The following is a 14,427-nucleotide window of genomic DNA, read 5'->3' as shown; positions in this document are numbered from 1 at the left end:
ATATAACGCTTTGCTTTTATTTTTAGTTTTATACACACTTTGGTTCCAACAATTATGAAACAAGCTACCCCATATACTTTTAAATAGATTGATAATTCCAAAGTCTAATAATTTGAACTTTTAGGTCAGAGAGAAGTAAATGTAATTGATAAATAAGTAAAATTAATGTGGTGCCTGACTTTGCCAACTATAAAGAACATATGAGTTAAAAAAATTCTCCTTAACCGTAGAAGTACTATTAGTTTGTAAAAACCTTATTTTCATTTGGATGCAAATATAGTCTCAAAGTTCAAAGGGTTGTACATTCATGTAAATAAAAACACTGATATGATTTCTAGTTGTTGAGTTTAAGAGATCTTACCAATTATGACAACTGGAATAGTTTTTTTTTAATGGAAAACACATATATTGTATTAAAAAAGCCAATAACAAGCTGGACAATGATACAATGAGTTCAAGATTAAAGGATAGTACATCAATTACTTAAAATATACATAAACATTAAAGTTTGAAAGAGAGAACATCAAATTGAGAGGTAACCAGTGTAGCAGGTTAGGTACTCCAATTACTTAAAATAATAACAATGAACTCTTAAAGCCTCAGCAAAAATACCAATCAAGTTTTGATTTGATTGTAGTAAGAATAACCAATCCAACAGTTAGACCATAAATCCTTTCAAAAGCAAATATGAGCAAATCAACCATTAAAATGAACCAATGGCATAATGGTCAAAACTTTACATTTACCACTTCAGCAAAGCAAAAGAACTTTCGGGAAACTCATTATAAATCTGCAATCATCAAGGGACAAATAAGTCAATTTTCAAGGAAATTTCCCAGCATCATCCATCTAAAATATAAAATTATCAGGTGCAAAAAGGTCACTAAACCACATTTGTCATTCCGCTACAAAATAAACAGAAGGCTGGCAGCACCACCAAAGAAGCGAAAGTGGACCAGGAGTATCGTGAAGGGCAAAACGGTCAATAACATCAATCTTCAAACTTCCAAATTAGAGAGATCAATACAACTAAGGGCAAAATTGTCCAATAAAAATCAGCAACAGTCCTTTAAATCCATCGATGATCTAGTATGAGGGGCAAAGACAAAGTCCATGAAATATTCACGTCTCCTCGTTGCCCTAACTGGCATGAAGAAGAACGTCTCCTCGTCTTCTGATCTTTGAAATTGGCGATGCGTGCTGGTTTTCTTTTGCCGATGCGGTGATAATAAGTGGACCAAATTTGGGCCAAAACAATATCAAACCTATAATAAGTGGATTAACTCAGATGCCTCTATTATTGTGATGCCCAGCCCAGCTCGCCTAGCCCTTGGGCCTGCCGTGTTCATGTCTTTGATATTTACCTTGTATGGACTTAAAATTTCTTTCTGTGTATCATGTCGCTTATGGAAACTATATGGTAGTAATGTGTCTATAAGTTTGTGTTGCGATATGTTTATTTATATATTTAACCGACCATTTACAAACCACGGGCCTCTTTAGTATATATATATATATATATATATATATATATATATATATATATATATATATATATATATATATATATATATGAGTCGATAACGATGGCAAACAGACAAAAATCCTTGATGCAAGTTGCATTATTTTAATACAATATTTTATATTAGGAAGTGAAAACAGTTATCAACCCCGAGTCAAGTCAACCCCTTTGTTTCCTGTGCCAATTCTTATCCATCACTCGTTCTCAGATCAAAAACCCAAAAAAAAAAAAAAAAAAAAAAAAAATTCCGTTTCCAAATTCCAATGGCTGTCGCTGAAATATTTCTCGCCGCATTCATCACAGTTCTATTCGAGAAGCTCGGCTCTGCGGACTTGATCAAGCTAGCTCGGTCGGAGGGACTTATCTCTCAGCTGAACAAATGGAACAACACCCTGCTCCAGATCCAAGCCGTGCTTGCTGATGCAGCCCAAAAGCACATCACAGATAGAGCTGTTCAATTATGGGTCAACAAACTCCAGGATTTGGCTTACGACATAGACGATGTACTCGATGATTTGGCCACCGAAGCTATGCGACGCAAGTTGAATCAAGAATCAAACGCCGGCACCATGACTAGTAAGGTATTGAAGATCATCCCAATTTGTTGTACAAATTTCTCTCCTACCAACATTATGTATGGTCAGCAGATGAGTTCTAAGCTGGATGAGATTACCTCCAAATTGAATGATATTGTAGACCAGAAAAATCATTTGGGCTTGAATATGAATGTTAATGTGAATGTTGAAAGGTCACATATAACAGAGAAATCGTCCGAGCAAACTTCACTGGTGGATGAGTCCAAAATCATGGGTAGGGAAGGTGATAAAGAGGCATTGCTCGGAAAGTTGTTGGGAAATGAATCATGTGACCAAAATGTCAGCATTGTGTCGATAATTGGTATGGGTGGGATTGGCAAAACCACTCTTGCTAAAATTATATACAACGAGGAGAAAGTGAAGGATCATTTTGCACTTAGGACATGGGTTTGTGTTTCCCAAGAGTTTGATGTTTTTAATATTAGCAAGACTATTTTTCAAGCTGTAAATGGTAAAAACGAAGAGTTTGCTGATCTAAATTTGCTTCATGAGGCCCTTAAAGAAAAACTTTTAAATAAAAGGTTCCTACTTGTTATAGATGATGTGTGGAATGAAGACCAAAGTAAGTGGGAACTCCTGCAATGCGCTCTTGTTGGGGCACCTGGAAGTAAAATCATGGTTACTACTCGGAATACAAAGGTGGCATCACTCATGGACACTGATGTAGCTTATCATCTTGAGGTTTTGTCAACTGAAGATGCGTTGTCTTTGTTTGCTCAACATGCGCTTGGTGAAAAGAGCTTTGAGAATCATCCAACACTTAAATTACATGGAGAAGGCATTGTGAAGAAATGTGGTAGATTGCCTTTGGCTTTGAAAACTCTTGGGAGGGTTTTGAAGACAAATAGAAGTGGTGATGAATGGGAGAATTTGTTGAATAGTGAGATATGGGATATACAAGATGGAAGAGGGATTTTTCCAGCTCTAAGACTAAGCTACTATCATCTACCTCCACATTTGAAGCAGTTATTTGCATACTGCTCCTTATTTCCAAAAGATTATGTGTTTGACAAGAACAGATTAGTCCTAATGTGGATGGCAGAAGGATTTTTATCCCAATCAAAAGGTAACATGTCAATGGAGGGTTTAGGTCATGAGTATTTTGAAGAGCTAAAGTCAAGGTCGTTTTTTCAACATTCAACGATTGACGAATTAGGATTTACAATGCATGACCTGATAAATGACTTGGCCACAAGTGTTGCAGGAGAGTTTTTCTTTAGATTGGATGATAAGATGGATGCATACGAAAAGCATGAAACTTTTGAGAAATTTCGACACTTTTCACTTATAGGTCCAAGATCCGGATCATATAAAAAGCTCAAGGAATTAAAAAGAGCTCGACGCCTACGCACTTTCTCACTATTATCATTTCGTTGGCAAAGTTACCACTTATTAGACAGTATTCTTGTCAAATTACTTCCTGAACTACAGTTCTTAAGGGTACTAAGCTTATCAACTCAAATCATCACACAGGTACCACAATCTATTGGTGGTCTCAAGCATCTTCGGTACCTCAATTTTTCTTATACATCAATTACATGTTTACCAGATCAAGTGAGTGACCTTTATAATCTACAGAGCTTGTTGCTTCATGATTGTTATGAGTTATCTATCTTACCAAAAAGTTTTCAAAAGTTAATAAACCTACGACATCTTGACATAAGTCGTACTCCAAAAGTGAAAAAGATGCCGTTGGGGATTGGTGGGTTGAAGAGTCTTCAAACTCTATCAAAGGTAGTTATTTCAGCGACTAATGGATTCAAAATATATGAGCTTAAGGGCCTATCGGATCTTCACGGTCGACTTTCCATTATGGGGCTAGAGAAAGTGATTAATCCAATTCAAGCAAAGGATGCCAACTTACATCAGAAGATAGGTCTTGATGTTTTGGAGATGGAATGGAGTGACGTGTTTGATAATTCTCGGAATGAGATGATTGAATATGAAGTACTTAAAGGTCTAGTTCCTCATCATAAGGTTAGAAACCTGAAAATATTGTTCTACAAAGGAACAAGATTCCCTAGTTGGGTTGGTGATCCCTCGTTTGATCGGTTAACAGAGATTACATTACGTGGTTGTAGAACTACACATTTACCAACACTTGGACATCTACATTCCCTTGGGAAATTGTTTATTGAAAGAATGCATGAAGTTAAAACTGTGGGTATGGAGTTACTTTCACCTAAAACTTCTTTCCTTGGTGTTGCATTTCCTTCACTTGAAGTATTGAAATTTGACGATATGCAAGGTTGGCATAGTTGGTCAACAAATGGGGGTGAAAGCAATGGAATTAGTAGATCATTTCCTCGTCTTGTTGAGATTTCTATTATCCGTTGTCCAAAACTAGCTCAAGTGTCAATTGGAATGATACCATCACTTACAATTTTACATATAGAAGAATGCTCTGAGACTGTATTAAGAAGCATGGTTGGTGTCTCTTCATCAGTTGTTGAGAGGTTGATGATCAATGGTTGTGACACAGTGGAGAGTTACAACTGCCCTATCAATGTTGAGAGGTTGGTGATAAGTTGTTGTGATTCGGTGACTTCCTTAACCTTTTCACAAGTGCAAGAGCTTCCTTCATCTCTCCCCGAAACAGTAACCAGTAATGGTGATAACATTGAACCCATTCCAAAGAATGGTTTGGGTTTTCTTCCTGTGTTTTGCCTAAGAGCTCTTCAAATCAATAATTGCAAGAATCTGAAGTCATTTCCTCATGAGCATTTGCAAAGTTTCACGTCTTTGGAACAACTGTGGATATATGATTGTCCAAGTATGGAGTATTCCTTTCCTTGTGGGGTGTGGCCACCTAATTTAAGTACCCTAGGTATAGGATCCTTAAATAAGCCCATGTCTCAGTGGGGTCCTCAAAAATTTCCAACATCATTAGTTGAACTAGTGTTATATGGCCAAAATTCAGGAGTGGTTTCATTTACAGTGGCAGAAGATATAAGGAAAAGTACTACTACTTCATCATCTTTTGAACTTCCACAATCTTTAACTTTTCTAACACTAGTTGATTTTATGGATGTGGAATCGCTTTCAGAGGTCTTACAAGACCTCACATGCCTTAAACGTCTTGATATTTGTTCGTGCCCGAAGCTTAGGGATCTGCCTGAGACAATTTCCATCCCATCATCTTTGAAAGTGACTGTTTATTAGTAAAAAAAAAAAAAAAGGTATGTTATGTCCTTCCCATCAGTCCACTCTTTACATAAGTAATGAAATTTTTGTTATAAATTTTATTACTATTATTTTAATTAGTGTTTGGTAGTTAACAAATTTGCAAGAGGGTTCTAGGACTAATATATTTGTCTTTCAATCATGTAGGTATTATGTCCCTCTTCCGAAACAAAACATGCCAAATTCCTTTAGTTTTTTTAAATAAATGAATGTCCCTTTTTTAAGTTATACGTTCTAATTTATGTTTTCTTTTTCTTTTCAACCATAATCCCAAAGTATTACTGTATTAGTAATACTCCGTATTAATTTTGAGACTTTTGTGTATGATGACAAGATTGTTTTTCTTGAAGTCCTTGGTTACAGTATCTTGGATAAATAACAACTTTCTAATATCAAATTAGAGTAATGACACCTTTCATAAAACAACAATATGTTTCATTAGAGGGAATAATTGTACAAAGCTATTTACAAGTTGTGTTCATTTTGTTTGTCCTTTGTTTTAAGTGTGTATGTACGTAACACTTCCAATGAAAGAACTACATTATTTAAAAGTAGAAGAAAAAAAAAAATTAAGCATTTAGTACTTTGAAATTGTAAATCTATGTTAGGAATTTCATAATGATATCTGTACTCAGGTGTGTCTTCCCTGTCTTCTGTAGAATTATCAAAGCACAATCAAGGTGGTAGAAGGGTGATTGATAGCTTTCAAGGTCAGTGAACCTTATTTTTGTGGCGATGGACTTTTAACGGGAGAAGCATTCAAAAGTCTTCATAGTTGTGTGTTTTGTTGGACCCACTGATTGGTATCTATATTTTCTGTCTTTTCTGTGTCACAGATGAGTAAATGTTAATGATAGAATTGTTGAGAAATGCATGATACCACGAAGCTAAATTATATATATAATTTGTTTTAGCTACTTTGATGTAGGTAAAAATCGTCTGAACTCACATTGCGTTCCATTTCTTGCTAGTTCATATTTTGATAGTTGCTAGCGGTTAAAATTGGTATAGAGTATAAAATTGATTATAGAGTAGAGTTTTCAAACTTTATATTACAAATAGAGTATGGTTCTGTAGTAATAAAATGGGTTATATTAATAAAAAGTTATGAAATTGAAAACACGAGAACACTTTTCAATCACATGTGATTAAGCTTTTCACATAAAGTGAAAAAGATGGCAATGACTTGAGAACAATCTTATGTGTGCCATCCAAACTTTAATTAACAAGGAAGAAGGTTTGATGGCTTTAATGTCCGATGATGTATTAAACTCCTATAACACATTACATGTTCTTATATCAAAAATATCAAATCCCTATTGTAATAAAAGAATAGGTTTAATCTTCTATTGATAAGTGTTATACAATTAGAACTCTTCATTAATGTTAACCTATTAATTATTCAATTTAAATTTTAAATTTTAAATTTTACTTTAATTACATTAAATTAATAATTGATTATCCATTTCAAATTTTAAATTTTGCACTCTAATTATATTAAATTAATAATTGATTCTTCATTTTAAATTTCATATTTTAAAATTTCACTCTAATTATATTTAATTAATAACATTAAATTGAAAAATAAAATAAAATTAATACAGATTATAAGGTAATATAACTTCACGTATTTATTTAAATCAACGATTATAATTATATATAACTAAAAAAATATTCCTTAAGTAATAATTTATTTAAAATAATTATTTAATAATTTTAATTTTTTAATATGAAAATTTAATTAATTTTATAACCGTGGTTCTCACGGGTTATAAACTAGTTGATAATAAACAAGCATATCTAACTTTAAGTGACGGATATATAAAGTTTATCCGTTGGGGGCACCATCAATAGACTTTGTTGGGGGCACCATCAATAGACTTTATGAATGACTCGGGTCAAATGGTCAAAATAATTGGGTTGGATGAAAAAGTGGTGGTAAATTTAAAATAGAAAACAATGTGGTTCAAAAGAAAACCAGATTGGGTTCAAAACGAAATCAAGTTAAACCAAAATTATAGGTAAAAGAAAATGAGGTAGTCAAAATTATAACCGGTTCACCATGCATAAAAAACTATGTTTTTATATTAACGATTATTTCATAGCATTAGATTTTTTCATATTTGAATGAAACTCATGATATTTGCAGTCACATAGTAGAATGAAGCACCTGATACTTTCTACTTCTCTTATTAAGCAACTACAAGGAGTAAAATAATATTAAACATTTTATATTTATTATATTAAACATTAATCAATTTTTATTACTTTGAATTAAACTCAATGAGTAAAATAATTAATTTTACTTTCCAATATCTAAAATAAAATTTAAAATAATGAAAATTGTAATATATAACTAATAAAGAGCACGTGTGATTACTTGAGATACTAAATGACCACAGTTTAAAACTTCTGTGAGAATACAAAGATCTTATTTATAAAAGTGTAATTTACATCGATTAGTTAATTTAATGTTAGAAGGTGTTTCAAAATTGTTGACAATTTGTATTGAAAAACATTAATTAATATTATTTGTTTAATTTGTTTTTAAAAAACTGATATTGGTTTCAAGTTATGCATAGAGTGGTTAAATCAGAAAATATGACATTTATTTAAGAAAAAAAACTATTATTTATACCTTGCATCTATTAAGAAAAAACAAATAACATTTATATACCGATATTTTTATTTTGATACACTTAAAAGGGATATACGCATAATTACTCAGTCATGTTTCATATTTTTATGAATTTATTCAACACATAAGTAATGTGCTGAATAGCAATCGAATCATGACTAATTCAAGAATCCAACTCAAAGTTTGAAAAAATAAACTTAACATTTAAAGAATTATCCTATATTATACAAAAATAACTATTTGTAAATTTATGATTAATTTTGTAATTAATTTGGATAGATAAATATTATAACTTTATATCATTTCCTTCTTATTTTTTTTCTTACTTTCACTTTGTTTTTTAAATTATATGGTGGTGGTACCAACAACCAATAAGAAGGTGATATGATGTATGATGTCATTAATTAGTATAGATGAAGTAATTATTTACGTAAAAGAACTAATAATTTTTAGAAACTATATTCTAAAAAAAATATTCACACCTGTTGCATGGCACGGGTAATGGTTAGTGTGTGTGTGTGTCTATATATATATATATATATATATATATATATATATATATATATATATATATATATAACTTGTATTAGTTTCATCAAGTCGATAGAAAAATAATAATCCAATATGTTAAAATTATTTAAATAAAACTAGGATCAGTAATTCTCTTCAAGGTGTTAAAAGGTTTTCCATAATTGTAACAACCAAAAATTTCAACAAATTTAAATTTTTCAAAAATAACCCATTTTAATGATGTTATTACAAAAAGGTTTTCAATACATTTATTATCAGAGTATTCCCAGAACCATGTCATAAACATAAACACGAGGAGCGGTACGATCACGCCTTCGCCTTGCCACAGTCTCCTGAAGAACCTGAAAAACATTTAAACCACAACTGTAAGCCCGAAACCTTAGTGAGATACCCCCAAAATACCAACCACATATGCGCCCTTCCAGGCCACGACCTTCCGGTCCAAAACATATTGCCTTCCGGCCTATAACATAATGCCTTCCGATCCATAACATAAGTAGCATACATAACATAACAGAACATAGAACAGCCATGCATATCGGGTCTACTGTGTGACTGGTCTGCCGTATCGGGCCTTCAGTCCACCGGGTCCACCCTCCGAGTCTAGTCATGTCCTTCGAGTCTGCAGTGTGGTTGGTCCGCCCGTACCGGGCCTTTAAGCCACCTGGTCCACTCTCTGAGTCTACAGTATGACTGGTCCGCCCGCATCGGGCCTTCAGTTGGCCTGGTCCACTCTCCGAGCCTCGGCACGTCTGGTCTGCCCTCGTGGAGCCTACAGGCTATCCGGACCGCTCGCCGGGCCTTCGGAATAACCGGTCCACCCTGGGTATCTTGGCCTACAGCACAAAGCAGGACCCGCCTCAACCCAACTCCAGTCCAAACAACCATGTGCACATAACATACAATCATATAACAGTTCATAGTCAACAAGCCGATCAAGCAGATCACATAACATATCATTACCCTAACCAGGATACCGACCTAACCGATCACTAGCATAGCATCACCCTACATATTAGGAAACCAACCTTAACCAGGTCTCTAACATATACCATCCTAGCTACCAGGATGCAGACATATCAAGAAATAGCATAGCAACAAATATCCAAATCTCAATCCGATAAAGGGCCGACCTTGGTGCCTTAGACCCTGTAGATATAGTAATGATAACTCACCTCGCGAATGCCGATACTCTGAACTGAAGAAGCAGACTCTCGAATCACCAACTCACCGCCAATACCGAACTAACCATCATAACAAAATAAACATTAGGCCAATCATATATCCACTTATCGAGCCAAGACCAAAGTCCAAATCTTATACAAAGTCCAATATTGGCCCAATTTAACAAATTGGGCCCACTTCACCAAATGGGCCAAGATCCAATATCCATAACAATAATTGGGCCCAAAATACTTTATCCATAAATTCTCAGACTTGGCCAAATAACCAACTACCCACAAATGGCCCAAACTCAAAGGCCCAAAATGAAAGTCCAACAGGAGGAGTACGCTGGGCGTACCTTCCTTGGTACGCGGGGCGTACAACATTGTTCACAAAAAGGAATCGGGGCACTGGCCCGCTACGCGGGGCGTAACCGCGCTACTCAATAAGATTATTATAACTTCTTAATGGCTTAAGCTATTAAGCCCAAACTTCAGATCCCTAGGCCAAATATGATTAGAATTCATAAAGTCTCAAACTTTATCACTTGGGATGTCCATAAGCTCTTAATCCAAGGTCTTAACCCATTAAGACCCATATATCTCACACATGGAACAACTACAGCCCTTGGGACCTCATTTTTCTCACTCAAGACCTCTCCAAAGGTCTGAAAGGACAGGTAATCTTGACCAACTCGAAACATGCAACAATGTGAGGACTTTTGGGACAAGAATGGTGTCAAAACTTCACAATACATAGATCTACACAATATGAATGTCAAGCAAGAAGCTTTATACCTCAAACAAGCTCCAAAGGATGGTATCTCTTCAGATCTACAAGCTCCAATCGTTCCTCTTCTTCTTTGACAACTTCTCCTTTCTCCTTGTAACCTTTCTTTTGCCAAAATGAGCTTTCCAAGGTCAAACACACCCAATAATGGAGGGAATACGAGTTCTAGGGTTTCTGAGGTTAAGGATGAGCTTTAAGGAGGCTAGGGTATGAACCAACATAATCCTTATATAGTGGCTGACCCTAAATTAGGGTTTGGGGTTTCTGAGAGTACACTGGGTGTACCTCCCTGGTACACTGGGCGTACTCACCCGGCCACCGGCACAGTTCTCGCCCTTTACGCTGGGCGTACGTCCAGCTTACGCTGGGCGTACCCAGCCAAACTTCAAAAATACATGCATGCCATGCATGCATGGAACCCTTTTTTCCACTTATTCCACAAAGAGCTATAAACAATGATCAACTTCAAAACACCGCAACTCCTCTAATCTAAAACCGCTCCCAAATAACTTTACATTCATACGAGGGTGACAAGAAGCCCAATGCTTCTAACAACATACACCAGCCTGAAACCTTCTCGGATAGAACCCATTTCCTGATAAAGGACCAGAATTACCCTTCCTCTTAAATCTCAGGGACTCATAATTAAACACTTTAAGAACGGGGTGTTACAATTCTCCCCCACTTAAATTAGGCTTCATCCTCGAAGCCTGCGGCAACTCTACTCTGAAACTACCCCTGCAATGCACTGCCTGGTATTCACCGAACCAGGCTACTCAAGACTCGACCATCGAAATCCGAAACCCAACTTTACCTTTCTTGCTGACAACATGACACATGTTTTAGCCTTAGAGCAACTCCCATGAGTTCTCCACCGCAATCTCATAACCACACCGAACTGGCTCTAGAGTCCTCGGGTTAGGAAAACACCGATACACTGATGACACTTCCAAACATCCTTCCGGATGAATTTTCACCACATAAAACAAAATCTATCTGGAAATCCGAGATTCCATCCATGCATTACTGCCGAGCCTCAGCAACAATCCTACCCGGATGTGATCCCATACCACGGCTGCAATCTCGCTGCTCAATGACCATAATTGGACCACTCCCATCATAACCCTGTGCTGCTACTTCCACTTCCATGAATTTACATTCCCTTATAGCATAACCGCTATCCATGCAACACACATGTCCTGAACCTGATCGTAAGGACTCTCCAGTCCATGCACTATCTCCACTAATCACAATCAATACCCAGGGCCATACCTTCTAATGCTAACACATCATAAAATACCCAACCCCTTTCCTCGAACCGATCCAATAATACCTGCAGAGTCTTCAGCATGACTGGACCACCTTACCAGGTCTTCAGCCAATCTGGACCACTCTCAAAACCTTCAGCCAATCTGGACCGCCCTCTAGGGCCTTCAGTCTGGCTGGACCGTCCCCCGAGCCTTCGGCCTGACTGGTACGCCTACCGGCCTTCAGTCTATCCAGACCGCTTGACTAGCATCCATCATTCCGAGTTATCCCTCCGGGAAATCCTCCCATGCATACTGTTCTATCCCTCTAGGGGTTCCGAACTCTATCTCCATCATACATACACGATCCCGGCCTGAACCCAGGCCCTTTACAATCAATGCCATAGGTCTGTATCCTGCCCTGCACTCCTGCTACTCACCCATACCAGCCTGCTCTCGGCTGACAGAAATACCGCTGAATCCCAAGCAGCTAAACCATCTCTCAAGCCTATCGACCATCCGGAGAATTTCCAATTCTCCCCCACTTAGGGCACTGACTATCAACCACCGGTCGCTATCCCCGACCTCCCAAAACAACCTTGCACAAAACCCAACACTTACACGCGGACTGATTCCCACTAGCACTAGAAACCTTCGCAAAAACACATTTCCACACTGATCATCCCGCTTGAAAGAAACTCAACCACTCCTCAGATTGTAGATGCTTCCTGACATTCAAACCAACATCGTATATCCACTAATAACCCTCATGAATGATAACCAACAAAAACCCATAACCATACCAAACCCTCAAGGAACAACGGATACCAAAACGAAAAACCACACAATAAGACTAGCAGATAATAATACTCCACAATAATCACAAGATAACAAGATATCAAGAAAGGAACATACCCACAGCTGCATCCGACACTGCTCTGACCTTCTATGCTGAAAGCTGAAAAGCACGACCCTGAGCCCTTGGGGGCTCCGCTCCACCCTGACCTCCACCTGTGATCCTCAAAGTGGCCGGTGCTGGAGCCTGCACCGGTCCTACAACAAGCTGTGGGCAGTTGACCCTCAAGTGCCCAACCTGATGACAATGATAACAAATCCTCAAATCCCGAACCGGCCCTGACTGCCGACAATCCCTCGCATAGTGCCCCTCCTTTCCGCACTTGCGGCATGCACCACCGGATCGACAAACTCCGGTGTGACCCCTCCCACACTTCCCATAAACGTGGCTACCCTGATCTCCCATCCTGGAATCAACGGTCTTAGACCGTTTCGTCGCTGGCTGCGACTGCACCGGAGCTTGCCTCAGCTCACGCAACTGCAACTCAATCTCTAACTCACGCCGCCTGGCGGTCTCCTGCAACTCCAACAAAGTCTCGCACCTCTGCGCGGACACAAACTGTCTTATATCTCTCTTCAGCATACTCAGATATCGGGACATCTGAGCCTGCTCCGAAGCGAACTCAGGGCAAAACATTTCCCTCTCAGTAAACATCCTGGTGATCTCCGTCACCGACTCTGAATCCTGCTTCAGCTCAAGGAACTCCTGATCCAACCTCTCCCTCTCGACCTGCGGAACATAACGAGTTCTGAACATCTCTCTGAACTGATCCCATGAAACCGCAGCCCTCTGCGCATCCGAGTAAGCCAGCTCAAGGAACTCCTGAGCCAACCTCTCCCTTTAGTGATGTTTTATGTTTGATCAATTCTTGATTTATCAAGAGCGCTTACATGTTTGTTTATATACAAAATTTATTAAAAATAGTATTTTTGGCCTAAAACAAAGCAATTTTTTAGCAAAAAAAATCCATTTTTAAGCCTATAAACCGGGAGTACCGGGGGCGGGACCGGGGGCGATGGAGGTAACCGTGAGTGGGACCGGGGGCTGTGCAAGTGGGGGAGCCGGGGGCGGGGGCAACCATTTCCGCTCCCGTTTGGTCCCGTTGACATCCCTACACTCAATCAGCCACCAACTCTGGATGACACCTCAAACTTTATGGGACTCCAAAGTCTAAAATCCTTCTCTTGGTATTTGGGCTTCAATAAATTACAATTTTTTATATTCTAATACAAATTTCGCAACTTATAATTTAAAATAGAATTACATATCACAAACAGAAAAAATAAATTACATGAAGTTCATAAAGACCAAAAGCATAACCAAACATACAACACATTGGTCAAGCCAAGGCTAAGTGTATCAGATCCATACATTTTAAAACAAATAGTTATTTTGAACTTATATTGCAACTTTTAGATTAACTTAATATGTAACATCCTAGGTGAAGGTACATCTTGTAAAACCTTTATCTTTTGAGCTTTTGTCAATTTTGGCCCTTATTAGAGGAAAGGTGGTAAAAGAGTATGCGGGGCGTACTAGAGTGTACGCTCAGCGTACTCAAATGCGTGCATGTGACGCGGAGGCCACCTAGTACGCTGGGTGTACTAGGCCCTGAATGAAACCCTAATTGTTAGTGAGCTCCCTAATTAAAGGACGTGATGGCCTCATTCCTGGCCACCATTCCAAGACACCAAACCTTTCTAACCCTAAATCTTCTTCCTTATAGCTGGAGAGTGCACTTGGGAGCTTGTGAGTGTAATTTTGTGTTCTTAAAGTAGAGAAGGATCTTGGAGAAGAAGGAGTGAGAGCCCCAGGAGTTTAGATCTGAGCTTAGTTGTGTGGAAAGCTTCACAAAAGGTATAAATCTTCAAGCTTTCTCTTCCTATGGTTTGGTTCATTCT

The 14,427-nt window shown here is 37.7% G+C and overlaps 1 protein-coding gene across 1 annotated transcript; it reads left to right on the top strand.

Moving 5' to 3' along the window:
* The first annotated feature begins 1,697 nt into the window (after nt 1-1,697).
* Nucleotides 1,698-6,236, top strand: LOC145041145 (putative disease resistance RPP13-like protein 1). The gene is made up of 2 exons (XM_078989097.1): nt 1,698-5,297; nt 5,961-6,236. Exon 1 carries the CDS (start codon nt 1,786-1,788, stop codon nt 5,278-5,280), a length of 3,495 nt encoding a protein of 1,164 aa, XP_078845223.1. The 5' UTR covers nt 1,698-1,785; the 3' UTR covers nt 5,281-5,297; nt 5,961-6,236.
* Nucleotides 6,237-14,427: the final 8,191 nt, after the last annotated feature.

The sequence above is a fragment of the Lactuca saligna genome, chromosome 1 (genome assembly GCF_052625555.1).
Source record: "Lactuca saligna cultivar CGN05327 chromosome 1, ASM5262555v1, whole genome shotgun sequence".
Lineage (NCBI taxonomy): Eukaryota > Viridiplantae > Streptophyta > Magnoliopsida > Asterales > Asteraceae > Lactuca > Lactuca saligna.
The sequence above is the reverse complement of the archived record's forward strand: the minus strand, read 5'-3'. Positions and strand labels throughout refer to the sequence as shown.